The sequence below is a fragment of the Agelaius phoeniceus genome, chromosome 29 (genome assembly GCF_051311805.1).
Source record: "Agelaius phoeniceus isolate bAgePho1 chromosome 29, bAgePho1.hap1, whole genome shotgun sequence".
Classification (NCBI taxonomy): Eukaryota; Metazoa; Chordata; class Aves; order Passeriformes; family Icteridae; genus Agelaius; species Agelaius phoeniceus.
In genome coordinates, this window is record NC_135293.1 from 3,508,874 (window position 1) to 3,523,345 (window position 14,472).

The window sequence follows — 14,472 nt, forward strand, 5'->3', positions numbered from 1 at the left end:
AGCCCCAGTGAGGCAGGAGGTGGCACCGGGGCTGTGACGGGGCGGGTGACCCGGGATGGCGGAGCCGGGTGGCACCGAGGGCCGGGCACAGAGTGCCCTTGTTCCCGCAGAAAGCGGCTCCTTGTGTGTCCCTGCGCTGGGACAGCGTGGGCACGGCCGGCGTGGGGGCACAGAGGCTCCCCTGGCACCTCCGTGTGCCCTCCCTGTGTGTCCCCCTGTCCTGCCCGGGGTGGGGACACACCAAGCTGGGCCGTGCTGGGCTTTGCTGTGTGTGCAGGCAGCAGGACCGGGCAGGACTGGGCTGTGCCACGCTGAACCATCTCAGGCGGTGCCAAGCTATGCCATGCTGGACCGTGCTGTGCCATGCCATGCTGTGCTGCCCCAGGCCACACGCTCTGTGCTGCTCTGTGACCACACCAAGCTCCCAACCCCTGCTGTGCCAGCCCCAGGCCGTGCCGTGCTGGGCTGTACCATGCCAGGCAGACTGTGCCAGCTCCAGGTCATCATCTGTGTGCCAGAGCTCTTGTGCTGGGCTGTGTCAAGCCAGAAAGGCTGTGCCAGGCCTGGGCTGTCCCATGCTGTGCTGTGCTGTGCCATGATGTGGCAGATTCTGCAATGCCAGGATGTGCTGCAGTGCCAGGATGTGCTGGCAGACTCTGCCAACCCCTATACTGTGCCATGCTGTGCCAGACTGTGCCACACTGGGTTGTACTGAGGCAGGCAGACTGTGCCAAACCGAGAACATACCATGCCCTGTGAGCCCCACACCCTGCCATGCTGTGCCAGCCCTGTCCCATTTCAGCCCCATGCCATGACAGCCTCATGCCTTCCTGTCTGATCTTGTGCTGTGTCATTCCAGCCCTGGGCCATGTGGGTCTCATGGCATGCTGTGCCATCCCCATGCTGTGCCATGACCAGGCCATGCCAGCCCCATGCTGTGCTGTGCCACTTCATGCTGTGTTGCTCTGGTCCCATGCTGTGCCAGCCCCATGCTCTGCCGTGCCAGCCCCGTGCTGTGCCAGCCCCATGCCACACCAGCCCCATGCCATGTTAGCCCCGAGCCGTGCCATGCCAGCCCCGAGCCGTGCCAGCCCCATGCCGTGCCATGCCAGCCCCTGCCGTGCCAGCCCCGAGCCGTGCCGTGCCGTTCCGTGCCAGCCCCTGCTATGCCAGCCCCGTGCCGTGCCATGCCAGCCCCTGCTATGCCAGCCCCTGCTATGCCAGCCCCTGCCATGCCAGCCCCGAGCCGTGCCGTGCCGTTCCGTGCCAGCCGCGGGCTCGGCGCTGATGCGCGTTCCGGTGACGCGGCGGGGCCGCTGGGCGGCGCCCCGGGCGCACCGGCGGGGCGGACCGGGCGCACCGGGCGGAGCGGGCGCAGCGGGAGGCGGCGGCGGCGGCGGCGGCGGCGGCGGCGGCGGCGCCGGGATGGACGAGCCCAGCATCCTGCGGCGCCGCGGCCTCCAGGTGAGCACCGGGCACCGGCACCGGCAGCGCGGGCGGGGGCGGGAGCGAGCGCGGGGAGCCCGGTCCCGGTGAAGCGGGGCTGGGGGCGCGGGGCTGCGAGGGGTGGGCGCTGCGGGGGCGCGGGGGGCGGGCGCTGGGGCTGGGAGGGGGGTGCTGGGGGTGAGGGGTGGGTGCTGGGGGTGACGGGGGCTGTTCCGGATGCGGCTCTGCGAGGGGTGGGCGCTCTGAGTTGGGAGGTGGGCGCTCCGGGGGTGGCTGTGCAGAGGGTGGGTGCCGGAGGGGAGCTGTGGGTGCCCTGGGTGAGTGTGAAGCGGGTGCTGCGTGTGCAAAGGTGGGTGCTGCGGGTGAGAGGGGGGTGCTGTGCGTGTGCCAGGGGTGGGTGCTGCCGGTGGGAGTTGGGTGCTCTGCGGGAGCGGGCGCTGCGTGCGGGAGTGGGGGGCTCTGCGTGGGGGGGTGGGAGAGCTGCGGGCTGTGGGTGACAGGTGGGTGCTGCGTGTGAGCAGGGTGGGACAGGAGCCGGGCACCCACCCGGGAGCCTGGCAGGGTCTGAGCCCCGGCTGTGCCACGGGGTGTTGGTGAGGGGTACCCAATGTGTGGGGGCTCCTCCCGATGCCGGTTCGTGCCCAACCGCTGTGCCAGCCCCTCTCTGAGCCCCTCTCTTGCCTGGCATTCCCGGTCCCTTAGGCAGAGGGACACCCATCCTCCTGCCCATCCCGCAGGATCCCCGGTGCTCGCTGCCACGCTCGGAGGGTGATGATGACCGGGGACCCCCCGGCTGGCAGAGCTGAGCGCTGAGCCGGATTTTCCGGGTGACCTGACGCCTCCATCCCCATCTGCAGTATCCGGGGGGCCCGGGCGGAGCTGTCGGCGCGGTTGGAGGATGGCACGGCGCTGCCTTCATCCGAGCTGGCAGCTCCGCGGGCAGCTGCGCTCCGCTGGGGGAGAGCCCTGTGCGGGAGCTGCCTCCCCGCGGCTGCCATGGACAGAGCCACGGCCGTGGGCTGCGGGGCTCGGGGCTCTGGTGCCGTTCCTGGCAGTCCCGGGAAGGGCAGAGCCGTGGGACCCGGCTGAGGGCCCGTGGCAGGAGGGGCGGGAAGGGGCTCCCAGCAGGGACTTAATCCCAAAGGGTTGAGCAGCGATGCTGTCCCCAGTGCTGCCCCAATGCCATCCCGGATGCTGTCCCCAATGCTGCCCCAATGCCATCCCGGATGCTGTCCCCAATGCTGCCCCAATGTCATCCTTGATGCTGCCCCAATGCTGTCCCTGATGCCATCCCTGATGCTGCCCCAATGCCATCCCTACTGCCATCCCTGATGCCATCCTGGTGCTGTCCCTAATGCTGCCCTCACAGGGATCAGCTGCTGGTTAATCTTGGCTCCTACTCAAGGGACAGGCACAGTGCTGGGCAGTGCTGGTGTGTCAGGCACCCTGTGGGTGCTGCCTCTGTGGCATTTCCCCCACAGGGGTCCTCAGGGCCACCAGGGGATGCTCTGGGTGTCCCTGGGGACACAGAGTGGCTGGAGAGCCCCTGGCAGTGAAGGGTGTTGGCTTCTCTGAGCACTGGCACCCAGAGATGGCTGTGGGTGAGCACAGGGACAGTCCCCTGTCCCACTGTTCCATCTGAGCAGTAAAACCCCCAGCATGACCCCCCTCTGCCCCCTGCAGTCTGGCTGGTGACAGCAGGGCTGGCTGAGGCTGCTGGGGGCTCCTTCTCCATGTCAGGACCCCAAATCCCCTCACCCTGCCCGGGCCTGGGGTCAGCCTGTGCTGGGTGCACACGGCCACCCACGCCCACGCCCTGTCCCTGTCCCTGCACCCACAGACGTGTCCCATGGCCCCCCGGGGCAGAGAAGCACCCGTGGGCCCCGGGGCTGCCTGTCCCTGTGCACCCAGGCATGATGTCACCCGTTGCCATGGCAATGCTGCTGCATCACTGCGTTGCAGCGCGCCCCAATCCCGGGATTTCCATCCACAGGGGCTGCGTGGCGTGGGCAGCAGGATGGGGCACGGCTACCCCGGGCTTTGGGGGGTGGGTGGGTGCTGCTGGGGGCCCCCCCACATGGGTGGCAGCAGCTCCAGCCTGCAGGGAGCTCAGTGCCTGTGCCCAAAATGGGTCTGGGCTGCTCAGGGGTGCAGGATCAGGGCAATGATGGGGCATTAACCAGAACCTGCTGCTGCCACATGTCCCTGCATCCCAGGGTGTGCCAGGGCACACATCAGCCTGTCCACGTTGCGTGCTGGCAGAATCTGTGACACTCTGTGGGGTGACAGGTGGCACACGGGTGGGGACAGTGCTGGAGCAGGACGGTGCCCAGCACACCAGGAGGATGGCACTGGCATGGGTTCCTGTCCCCAGCTGCCCTTTGGCCCTTTGCACCACCTGTGAGCAAACAGTTCTCACAAGAAATATTCCCAGAGGCTGGAAAAATAAATAACCCAGGGGCTGCTGGCTGCTTCCCACCCCTGGGCCAGGGGGACGAGGTGGGGGACAAGGTGAAGCACTGGGCACATGGGTGCTGCTCCCACTGCACCACCCTCGTGCCATCGCTCCTGGGCCTGGCCATGGGACCAGCAGCCCTGGGGACACTGGGAGATGTCCTCTTGTGCTGGCCTGGGGTGATTTGTCACCCTCATCCTGGGCACTGTGAGCGGGGATGGATCCTGTGGTGACAGTGTGTGGCAGTGGGGGTGCTGCCAGCTGTTATGGGGCAGCTGGCAGGGCTGGCAGGTGGCACCCTGGATCCTGCCAGGTGTTATGGGGTGGCTGGCAGGGCTGGCAGGTGGCACCCTGGGTCCTGCCAGGTGTTATGGGGCGGCTGGCAGGGCTGGCAGGTGGCACCCTGGGTCCTGCCAGGTGTTATGGGGCGGCTGGCAGGGCTGGCAGGTGGCACCCTGGGTCCTGCCAGGTGTTATGGGGTGGCTGGCAGGGCTGGCAGGTGGCACCCTGGGTCCTGCCAGGTGTTATGGGGCGGCTGGCAGGGCTGGCAGGTGGCACCCCCGACCCCCAGGGCCACGCTCTGATCCCACCTCGTGCTTGTCTCGTTGCAGAAGGAGCTGAGCCTGCCGCGCCGAGGAAGAGCGTAAGTTCTGGGCTGGGCCACACGGGGCAGGGGTGGTGTCACCGGGAGGGTCACACCTGGGGACACAGCACTGCCACCGTGCTGTTGGATGGCTGCAGGGACGGCTGTTGAATGGCACCAGGGATTGTTGTCCCCAAATCTGGAGTGGTATCATTATGTTCTATGGCACTGGAGGGACCTGATTGTGCATCTCTTGGGGTGTACTGGGGTGTACTGGGGTGTACTGGGGTTAACTGGGGTGTACTGGGGTGTACTGGGGTGTTTGTGCTCTGCTGTAAGTGTGTTGAGGTTCTAAGCAGTACTGGGGTATACTGGGGTGTACTGGTGTGTGTTGGGGTGTTCTGAGCAGTACTGGGGTGTAATGGAGTGTGTTGGGGTGCTCTAAGCAGTACTGGAGTGTACTGGGGTGTACTGGGGTACACCGGGGTGCGGTGGGGCTGCCGCAGAGCTGCCCTGGGTGTTTGTGCAGGGGCTGTGCTGGGGATGCACGGCAGGAGCGCCGGGGCGGTGTTAGGGATGCGCTGCAGCCATACCGGCACGGTTGGGGCCATACCGGCACGGTTGGGGCAGTACCGGGGCCGTACCGGGCCCGTACCGGGGCTGTGCTGGCATTGCGGTGCCTCAGCAGCGGCACAGCCCGGGAGCGCTCCGGATCGGGGCCGCCGCTGGAGCGGGTCGGGTGCGCGGGGGGCCGGGGGCTCCGTGCTGTACCGTCCCGTTCCGTTCCGTGCTGTACCGTGCCGTCCCGTTCCGTTCCGTGCTGTTCCATTCCGTGCCATGCCGCGCCGCGCCGTTCCGTTCCGTTCCGTACCGTGCCGTGCCGTGCCGCGGGGGCGGGCCCGGGCCCGGCGGGCAGAGCAGGGAGCCCCGTCGGGGCCGCCGGTGCCGCCCGCCCCGGGAGCCGCCCAGCGCGGGGGCCGCCGGTGCGGCGGGAGCGGAGCGGAGCGGTGGCGGCGGTGGCGGAGGGATGAAGTCGCGTCGGGACAGGCTGAAGATCCCCTCGCTGACCTTGGAGTGAGTGGGAGCCGGGGCGGGGCGCGTCCGGTACCGGCACCGGCACCGGCACCGGCACCGGCACCGGCACCGGCACCGCACCGGCACTGGGGAAGGGCGGCGGGACCCCGGGCCATCCCCGTGCCGCTGTTTCCCTGTCCCGACACGGCCCCATCCCGCTCCCCTCCTGTCCCGCCGGTGCTGGTCCTTCCTCGGACCCTGCCGGTGACAGCCACGCCAGAGCACCCGCTGGATTCCCATCCTCAGCCCCTGCAGTGTCCCCGCTGCCCTCTGCGCTCCCCCTCCAGCTCTGCCTCACTTTCCCTGCCCGATCCCCGTCCCCAGCCCTGTCCCCTCCGCTCTGGGTCCCCACGGTGCCACCCCCAGCGCCACCCATCAGCGCTGAGCCCGCGCCGGCTCGTCTTGCCTTGCAGTTTGTCTCCGAGCAGCCAGAGCCCGACGCTGCTGAGCCCCTGCAGCCCCTGCAGCCCCTGCAGCCCCTGCAGCCCCTTCCTAACCCTGCACCCCTGCAGGTAAGGCCCCCCCAAACCCTCCCTGGGAACCGCCTGCTCCAGGGAATGAGGGGGGAGAGGTGGCCATGGGGACAGAGAGGAGGGTCCCCTCCATCAGGGATGTCCTGGGGCACCCCAAAGGGACACGGCTGTCTTTGGTGGGACACATGGGGTGATGTGGTTGGGGTCCGTGCCAAGCCCTGCACACTCCAAAAGCAGCCTGGCTGCGCTGCTGGCTTTGTTCTGCTGCTGGCTGCTCCATTTTGGGGATGTTGTGACAGCAGCTCAGGCTCTGAGCGCCCCAGTTGTGAAAGGGGACTTCAAGAACGGACCAGGGCACCGTGATGGGAGCAGGGTGGGATTGGGTTGGCGCCTCCTTTGTCACCTTTCCTGCTCCGCCACGTGTCGCAGGTGAGGAGGGGCTGCTCCGGGGGTGGATTCCCCCCTCTACTCCGCCCTCTACCCTCGCCCAAATGCCCCAAGCCCCGCAGGTGGAGGCGGTGGCCGTGCCCTGTGCCCGGGGACAAGGTGCACCAGCTGTGCTGGCACCGCGGTCACAGCCCGCCCTGTGCCCCGTGGCACCCGCGGCACCGAACTGCACCTGCCCGGCACCCGGTGCCTCCGTCCGTCCGTCCGTCCGTCCGTCTGTCTGTCTGCCGGGGAGAGCAGCTGGTGGCAGCTCTGGCGCTGCTCAGCAGCAGCAGAGCCATTTGTGGGCAGGAGGGCAGGAGCCCGGGGCTGCCTGTGCCCTGGTGTGCCCTGGTGTGCCCAGGTGTGCCCAGGTGTGCCCAGGTGTGCCCTGGTGTGCCCTGGTGTGCCCTGGTGTGCCCAGGTGTGCCCTGGTGTGCCCTGGTGCACCCTACCTGTGCCCTGCCTGTGCCCTACCTGCACACTAGGCCCTGCCTGTGCCCTGGTGTGCCCTGCCTGTGCCCTGGTGTGCCCTGCCTGCCTACGGGGCCCTGTCTCTGCCCTGTCTCTGCCCTGCCTTTGCCCTGCCTGTGCCCAGGTGTGCCCTGGTGTGCCCTGGTGCGCCCTACCTGTGCCCTGCCTGTGCCCTACCTGCACACAAGGCCCTGCCTGTGCCCTGGTGTGCCCTGGTGTGCCCAGGTGTGCCTGGTGTGCCCAGGTGTGCCTGGTGTGCCCAGGTGTGCCCTGGTGTGCCCTGGTGTGCCCAGGTGTGCCCTGGTGTGCCCAGGTGTGCCCTGGTGTGCCCTGGTGTGCCCTGCCTGCCCACGGGGCCCTGTCTCTGCCCTGTCTCTGCCCTGCCTGTGCCCTGCTGCTGGCATTCTCTGCCAGCCCTGCCTGGCCCCCCCTTGCCCCATGTATGGGAAAACCAGCCTGGCCTTGTGAGTGCTCAGCCGAGGCCTGGAGGAGTTTTTGGGGTGCTGATGGTGACAAGGAGGGGGATGAGGATGGGGACAAGGACAGGCACCAGTCTGTGCTGGTGTCTCAAGGCTTCTGGGCATGCCCTGAGGGGAAATGTGCTGACTCCTGCCCAACCCAGCAGCACCAGGACTCCAGGCTGTGGCACTGGTGAGTGTGGCAGTGCCACCCTACCCAGCTCGGGGGGTTCTGGTGGCCCTGGTGTGCAGGAGGGGGGTGTCACTGGCCCTGAGCTGGCATCCCCCTGGCTGAACTGGGGGTGGGAGGTTGCAGGGCACTGCCAGGACCCTGTGGGTGCCCTCAGAGGGCACATCCCATGGCTGGCAGGGGGGTCCCAGGAACCCCCAGGGTGTGGGGCTGCCCCCAGTGCCTTAGGGGCTGCTGTTTGTGCCCCTGGAAGGCATCAGGAGCAGTTGTTGAATCTCCATGGTAATCCTGACCCCATTTTGGGGTGCTGCCCTGCCTCTATGGTAACCTGAAGCCCATTTTGGGGTGCTGCCCCATCTCTGGGCTAACCCTGACCCCATTTTTGGGTGCTGCCCTGCCTCTATGGCAACCCCAATCTCCTCTTGGGGTGCTGCCCCACCTCCAACCCAACCCTGACCCTATTTTGGGGTGCTGCCTTGCCTCTATGGTAACCTGAAACCCATTTTGTGGTGCTGCCCCATCTCTGGGCTAACCCTGACCCCATCTTGGGGTGCTGCCCCACCTCCAGCCCAACCCTGACCTTATTTTGGGGTGATGCCCCATCCCCACCGTAACCCCGACCCCATTTTTGTGCCGCTGCCTCCTTCCCGCGGTAACCCCCCCCCCCCACCCCCACTTCCTGTCCTTTTTGGGGGGTGATCCCCCCCATCTCCATGGCAACCCCGACCCCGTTTCGGGGCGCTGCCCGTTTCCATGGTAACCCCGTCGCCGCCGGGCGGGAAGGGGCGGGAGGCGGCAGCGAGAGGCGGCGGCGGCAGCGGCGGGAGCCCGGCCCCGCTCCCGGCCCCGCTCCCGGCCTCGCTCCGGGCCCCGCACGGTCCCGGGGGCGCCGCTCGGTGCCGGGGGAGCCGCTGGGTACCGGGAGAGCGCGGCCGGGGCCGCGATGTCGGACCCGAGCTGCTGGGGAGCCGCCCCGCCCGGTTACCGGGGCCAGCGGGCGGCCGGAGCCCTCCTGCAGCGCTCCAAGAGGTACCGGCGGCCCAACCGGCACCGGGGCACCGGCCACAGGGGACCGGGGTGGGAGCGGAACCGGGCTCCTGGTTCGGGGGGGTGATCGGGGTCCGTGGTTTGGGGGGGGTTCAGAGGGGATGATTGGGGCGCGTGGTTTGGGGGGGTTCAGCGGGGGATGCACCGGGGTCCGTGGTTTGGGGGGTTCAGCAGGGCGTGATCGGGGTCTGTGGTTTGGGGGGGGTCAGTGGGGGATGTATCGGGGTTCATGGTTTGGGGGGGGTTCACAGGGAGGGATTGGGGTCCGTGGTTTAGGGGGGTTCACAGAGGGTGATCGGGATCCGTGGTTTGGGGGGTTCAGAGGGGGTGATCGGGGTCCGTGGTTTGGGGGGGTCAGTGGGGGATGTACCGGGGTTCATGGTTTGGGGGGGGGTTCACAGGGAGGGATCGGGGTCCGTGGTTTGGGGGGTTCAGAGGGGGTGATCGGGGTCCGTGGTTTGGGGGGGTTCACAGAGGGTGATTGGGGTCCATGGTTTGGGGGGTACAGCGGGGGACACACTGGGTCCGTGGTTTTGGGGGGGCGATCGGGGTCCGTGGTTTGGGGGGGTTCAGCAGGGGTGATCAGGGTGCGTGATTTGGGGGTACAGGACACGCCACCGTGCCTGGGGGTGGGCGCTGGTGTGCGTGACTGGGCGGGGGGGATGCGGGGATGTCTCTTTGCTCTCGTGGTGTGTGGGTTTGGGGGTCCCCACGCGGTGGGGGCTGTGGGAGCAGAGTGCATGGTCTGGTTTGGGGGGGCCACGTGTGGGGTTTGGGGTGGTGTTTTAGCACATGGGGGGCACAGTGGGGTGTGTGGTTTAGGGGGCCTGTGTGCATCGTGGGATGCTTGGTTTGGGAGGGGCAGCGATGCGTGGGGAGGTGGGCACCAGGTTGTGTGATCTGGGGGGGCTGTGCATGAGGGTGTGCGGTTTTTGGGGGGATCTCAGCACTGGGGGGTTTGGAGGGGCTCTGCACCACAGCTGCATCTTTTTGGGGGGTGATGAGCAGTGAGGCAACACCCTCCAGATCCCCAGTGTGGCAGGGTGGGGTGGCTGGGACCCCAGTGCCACAGGGGATGTGGGGTTTAGGGTCCCAGGGCGTTAGGGGATGTTTTGGGGTGCTCTGTGCCCATCCTTGGTGTGTGTGGGTTTGTCAGGGGGGTAGGTTTATGTGTTAGAGGGCGGTCACACCCTTGTGACCCCCTGTGCCAAGGTGGACACTGCTGATGGGATGGATCCCATGTGGCACAGGCAGGGTGAGGGTCCCCAGGGTGCCTGAAGGGGTGGGAAGGGGCCAGAACTCCCACACCCTTTGTTAGGGGGGAGTTAGCAGGGCTGGGGGATGCACAAATGGGGTGCAGTGGGGCTGCCCCATCTCCCCAGCTGCAAGGCCAGGCCTGACCCAGGCAGGCTGGTGGGACACGTCCCCAAGGAGGGGGACAGGAGGTGCAGAGCACCCGCAGAGCCCCCCAGGTGTGGGTGCTGGAGGCTGGGAGCTCCCCCCAGCAGGTTTGGGGTGCTGCAGCTGGGCCAGGCATCAAACCCTGGCGAGGCTTTGTGTGCCTGAGGTGTTTGATGGCTGCGGAGGCAGAGCAGAGAGGTTCCCATTGTTGCTGTCTCTCAGAGTCACTGTGAGCTGGCACAAAGCAGCACGGTTGCTTAGCAAAGGTATCCATCCCATCCCATCCCATCCCATCCCATCCCATCCCAGGCTCACCTGGGCTGTGGGAATTCCTGCTCCCAGCGCACGAGGACGGGCAAAAAGGGCCTTTAATAATTAAGAAAAGACGTTGGATGGGGTTTTCCAAGCTGGGATGGCTAAGCTGGGGGGGCTCTGGGGGAGATGTGTAATTGGAAAGATGATCCAGGCAGTCATCTGTCTCCAGCTGAGCATGATGAGGCTGTAATTCTCGTGAAGGGCAGAGGATTTGCTCCTCTTTCATTGGTATTCCTAGAATCCACGGTGAGGACCGCTCTGGCCTATTTAACAGAAAGCATATGATGTTATTTAGTGGGATTAAGAGGTTTGAAGGATCCTAATTTCCCGTGGGGGATGTGGAGATGGCCGGTGCAGGGCAGAGGAGGCGGTGGCTCGCTGCTGACAGGGTTCTCCTTCTCCATGGATGGCTGCTCTCACCCCAATCAGCACAGGAGCACAGCCCAGCAAAGCTGACAGGTACAATTCCCTCCCCACACCGGGAACCCGCGGAGCAGGGACGGGCAGGGACGCACCCCAGGGTGCTGGGCAGGTTCCCCAGGCTTTTTGTGCAGTGCAAAGAAATAAATAAATCTATACCTGTTAGGAGTGTCAGGGGTAGGATGGTTGGGATGGACAGAGACGAGAGATCTCTGCAGCCAGGTCGTGGAATTTGAGGTTTATTGCAAAGGGCCTGGGTGCAGGGCCCTGCTGGGAGCTGCCAGGCACAGCTGGAGCAGGACTGAGAGAAGAGAGGGGGAGAGAGGATGAGAGGGTGAGAGAGTAAAAGGGTAAGAGAGCAAAAGCATAAGAGAGTAAAAGGGTAAGAGCATAGAAAAGTAAGAGAGCAAAGTTCCCATTCCAATACAATAAATCTTCTGTGTTGAATATTCTAATTCTCACTAACCAATCTAGTACAATGTACAAATCCTATAGCATTTCCATACAGCCTATAAGAATCATTACATTACCATACTGTGTTACATTTTAAACCCTAAAAACTCCTCTTTGGGCCCCTTCTGCCAAGCTGGCAGGGTCTGCTCTGACCCTTGGAGCTGCCTGCAGGCAGAGGGTGTTCCTCCATCAAAAGGGGATCACCTTCAGCTGGCCATGCCATTGTTTTCCAGTTGTTCAGTAACTGAGGGATCCCAAAGCTTGCTTTCATTTCAATCTCGCTTATAGTTTCTATATTCTCAAAATCTTTTGCTGAAAATCATATTTATAAGGCTTTCCTGTTTCATCTTCCCCAACATATACCCAGCTTGTTACCCTGTGATTGCCTTTGAGGATTTAGGATTTTGCTCTTGGTTGTTGCTTGGTGCTCCTGGGTGGGTTCATAGGAGCAGCCACAGTGCTTTAGGCTGGGGTGGGATGAGGGAGTGATGGGGTCTGTGCCATCCAGCATGTTCCATTTCACTGTCCAGACCCTGGTTTTCATCCCAGCCCCATTCCAACCCTGTCCCAGCCCCATCCCTGGAGGCAGCAGAGTTCAGCACTGTCACAAGTCATGGAGGACAAACGTCATGAAGAAACTTGGGATGCAGCCGCTTGGTTCAGCGGGTTTCAAACTCAAACATGAATTTACCCCACTGGAAAGCAATTTTTTTTCCAGGACGTGGTGATCCATGGCACCTCCCCAAATCTCCAGGCACACTGGAGCTGTTGGGGGGTACGGAGCCAGCAGGGGAGGGAGCTGGGAGCACAGACACAGACACGTGCTCTCGGTCACGCAGCAGCAGCGGAGCCGCCTGCTCTGCCCTTTGAGATTGTGCCTGCTCCCTTATCACCGTCAGACCCCGCCCTGCTCCCTCCACCCCACACCCACTTTGTCCCAAACTGGTTCTTTTCTGCCTCGGATTCCCCTGCCCGCAGCGCCCGGCACGTCTGCCCCATGGCACTCAGGTGTCCTGGCAAGTTTAGGGACAGATCCCATGGGGGAACAGCGGGAGCTGCAGCCCCTTTGTGCTTTTCCCTGCCTCACCCTCGGTGTTCCACAGCCCTGGCCCTGAGCCACCCATCCCTGCTTGCCCAGCTCCTGGCAGAGCCTGTGCCAGCTGAGCATTGTGTATGCAGAGCATCCCGGGAGCTGCTCACGGTACCAGCCCCAGCTCAGGGAGTGCTTGGACAGCACCCTCAGGCCCAGAGTGACGTCTGTGCAGGGCCAGGAGTTGGGCTGGATGATCCTTGTGGATCCTGGACATGGTGTCTGTGCAGGGCCAGGAGTTGGGCTGGATGATCCTTGTGGATCCTGGACAGCACCCTCAGGCCTAGCATGGTGTCTGTGCAGGGCCAGGAGCTGGGCTGGATGATCCTTGTGGATCCTGGACAGCAGCCTCAGGCCTAGCATGGTGTCTGTGCAGAGCCAGGAGTTGGGCTGGATGATCCTTGTGGATCCTGGACAGCACCCTCAGGCCTAGCATGGTGTCTGTGCAGGGCCAGGAGCTGGGCTGGATGATCCTTGTGGATCCCTTCCCACTTCAGGGTATTCTGGGATCCAGAGGAGCTGCCAGGTTCTGCTCCATCTCCTGCCCCTGCACATCCCGTGCCAAGGCCGGGCGCTGCTGCGGTGCCGGTTCCTCCTCCCAATGTCTGACACACGATTTTACCCCAGGCTTTGGGGTCACACAGGCTGTCACACACTTTCCATACCCCTTGCAACAACTTCTGGATGGCAGCAGCAGCGCCACGGCCAAGGCAGCCTCAGCCTGAGCGGTGCTGACAGCGATTTTCCACTCCATTTTTGGTACCAAACGCGCAGTGAGGTGATGGAGGCAGAGCGGGCAGCAGCCCCAGCAGCTGTGTGTGCCCCCGGGGCTGGTTTGTAGCCCGAGGTTTCCGTGCTGGAAGGATGGGAAGCAGCTGGAGATGATGTGTCAGGCGGAGGGGGGGTGACAGTGGCGCAAGATGGTTGTGGGAGCGAGGGTGGAGCGCGCGGAAACAGGAAACGCCGGCCCCGCTCTGTGTCACCCTTACGGGAACTTGCTTCACTAAAGGTTTGTTTTCACTTCCAAAATGAAAGCCAGGGAGGAGAGGTGAGCACCTCACCCCCCAGACTGTCCCCTCTGAGTTCACAGAGGCCATGCCCGTGGCAGGGATGGCAGTGGAGCAGTGTCAGAGCTCTTTGCTGGCTCCTAAACCTCTTCCTGTGGGCTCCTAAACCTCTTCCTGTGCCACTGTGGTGCCGGGGCAGGGCTGCTCACCCTGCCTCAGTTTCCCATCCGGCACACGGGGCCCAGGCTGTGGGTTCTGGCTGAGAGTTTGCAGCTCTGCTTGGGGTTCAAGCCTGTGTTTATGTGAGAAAATGAAACACTGGAGGCAGGAAGGAGAGTAGGGTTAGATGGGGTGTTGGGAAGGAATCCTTCCCTGTGAGGGCAGTGAGGCCCTGGCACAGGGTGCCCAGAGCAGCTGGGGCTGCCCCTGGATCCCTGGCAGTGCCCAAGGCCAGGCTGGACAGGGCTGGGAGCAGCCTGGAATGGTGGCAGGCATCCCTGCCCATGGCAGGATGAAGTGATCTTAAAGTTCCCTCCCAACCTCAACCATTCTGGGATTCCAGGAAGGGGAAAATAGGGAGGGGAAGGTTTCTGTCTCCCCTCAACATCTCAGCTCAGCCCAGGTGCTGAGAGGGAACCTCTGAGCCCTCCAGGGTCACTGTAGCTCCAGGTGAGCTCAGAGCAGTCACAGGATGTGTGTCCTGGGGGACACCCAGAGACCCTCATCCTGATGTACAGGAGGGGTTTGGGGGGCCCCAAGGACCTTCCCTGGTGGCCAAGACCTTCAAAAGAGTTGGGGCTCCTGGTTTTAGCTCCACTAAAACCAGAGCAGGAGGAGCTGTGCAGGGGAGAGATGCCAGAGGGAGGTGAGGGGGGCTGGATGCCAGGTGTGGAGCTCTGTCCACATGTCTGGAGCTCTGTCCATGTGTGTGCAGCTTTGTCCATGTGTGTGCAGCTCTGTCCATGTGTCTGAAGCTCTGTCCATGTGTGTGCAGCTCTGTCCATGTGTCTGAAACTCTGTCCATGCATGTGGAGCTCTCTCCATGTGTGTGCAGCTCTGTCCATGCATTTGGAGCTCTGTCCATCTGTGTGGAATTCTGTCCACATGTCTGGAGCTCTGTCCATCTGTGTGGAGCTCTCTCCATATGTGTGCAGCTCTGT

The 14,472-nt window shown here is 64.4% G+C and overlaps 1 protein-coding gene across 6 annotated transcripts in view; it reads left to right on the forward strand.

Moving 5' to 3' along the window:
- Nucleotides 1–1,272: 1,272 nt before the first annotated feature.
- The window catches only part of MAST3 (microtubule associated serine/threonine kinase 3), a 31,225-nt gene continuing 18,025 nt past the window's right edge, over nucleotides 1,273–14,472 (forward strand). For 3 of the 6 annotated variants that reach the window (XM_077191447.1, XM_077191448.1, XM_077191451.1), the window contains exons 1-2: nucleotides 1,273–1,464; nucleotides 4,513–4,544. In XM_077191447.1, coding sequence (XP_077047562.1) covers nucleotides 1,288–1,464; nucleotides 4,513–4,544 — 209 coding nt within the window. In that variant the 5' untranslated portion in view covers nucleotides 1,273–1,287. Of the gene's footprint in view, nucleotides 1,465–4,512; nucleotides 4,545–8,405; nucleotides 8,609–10,668; nucleotides 10,802–14,472 lie in introns of those variants that run through there. The other 3 variants (XM_077191452.1, XM_054650149.2, XM_077191449.1) reach the window with 3 other exon arrangements.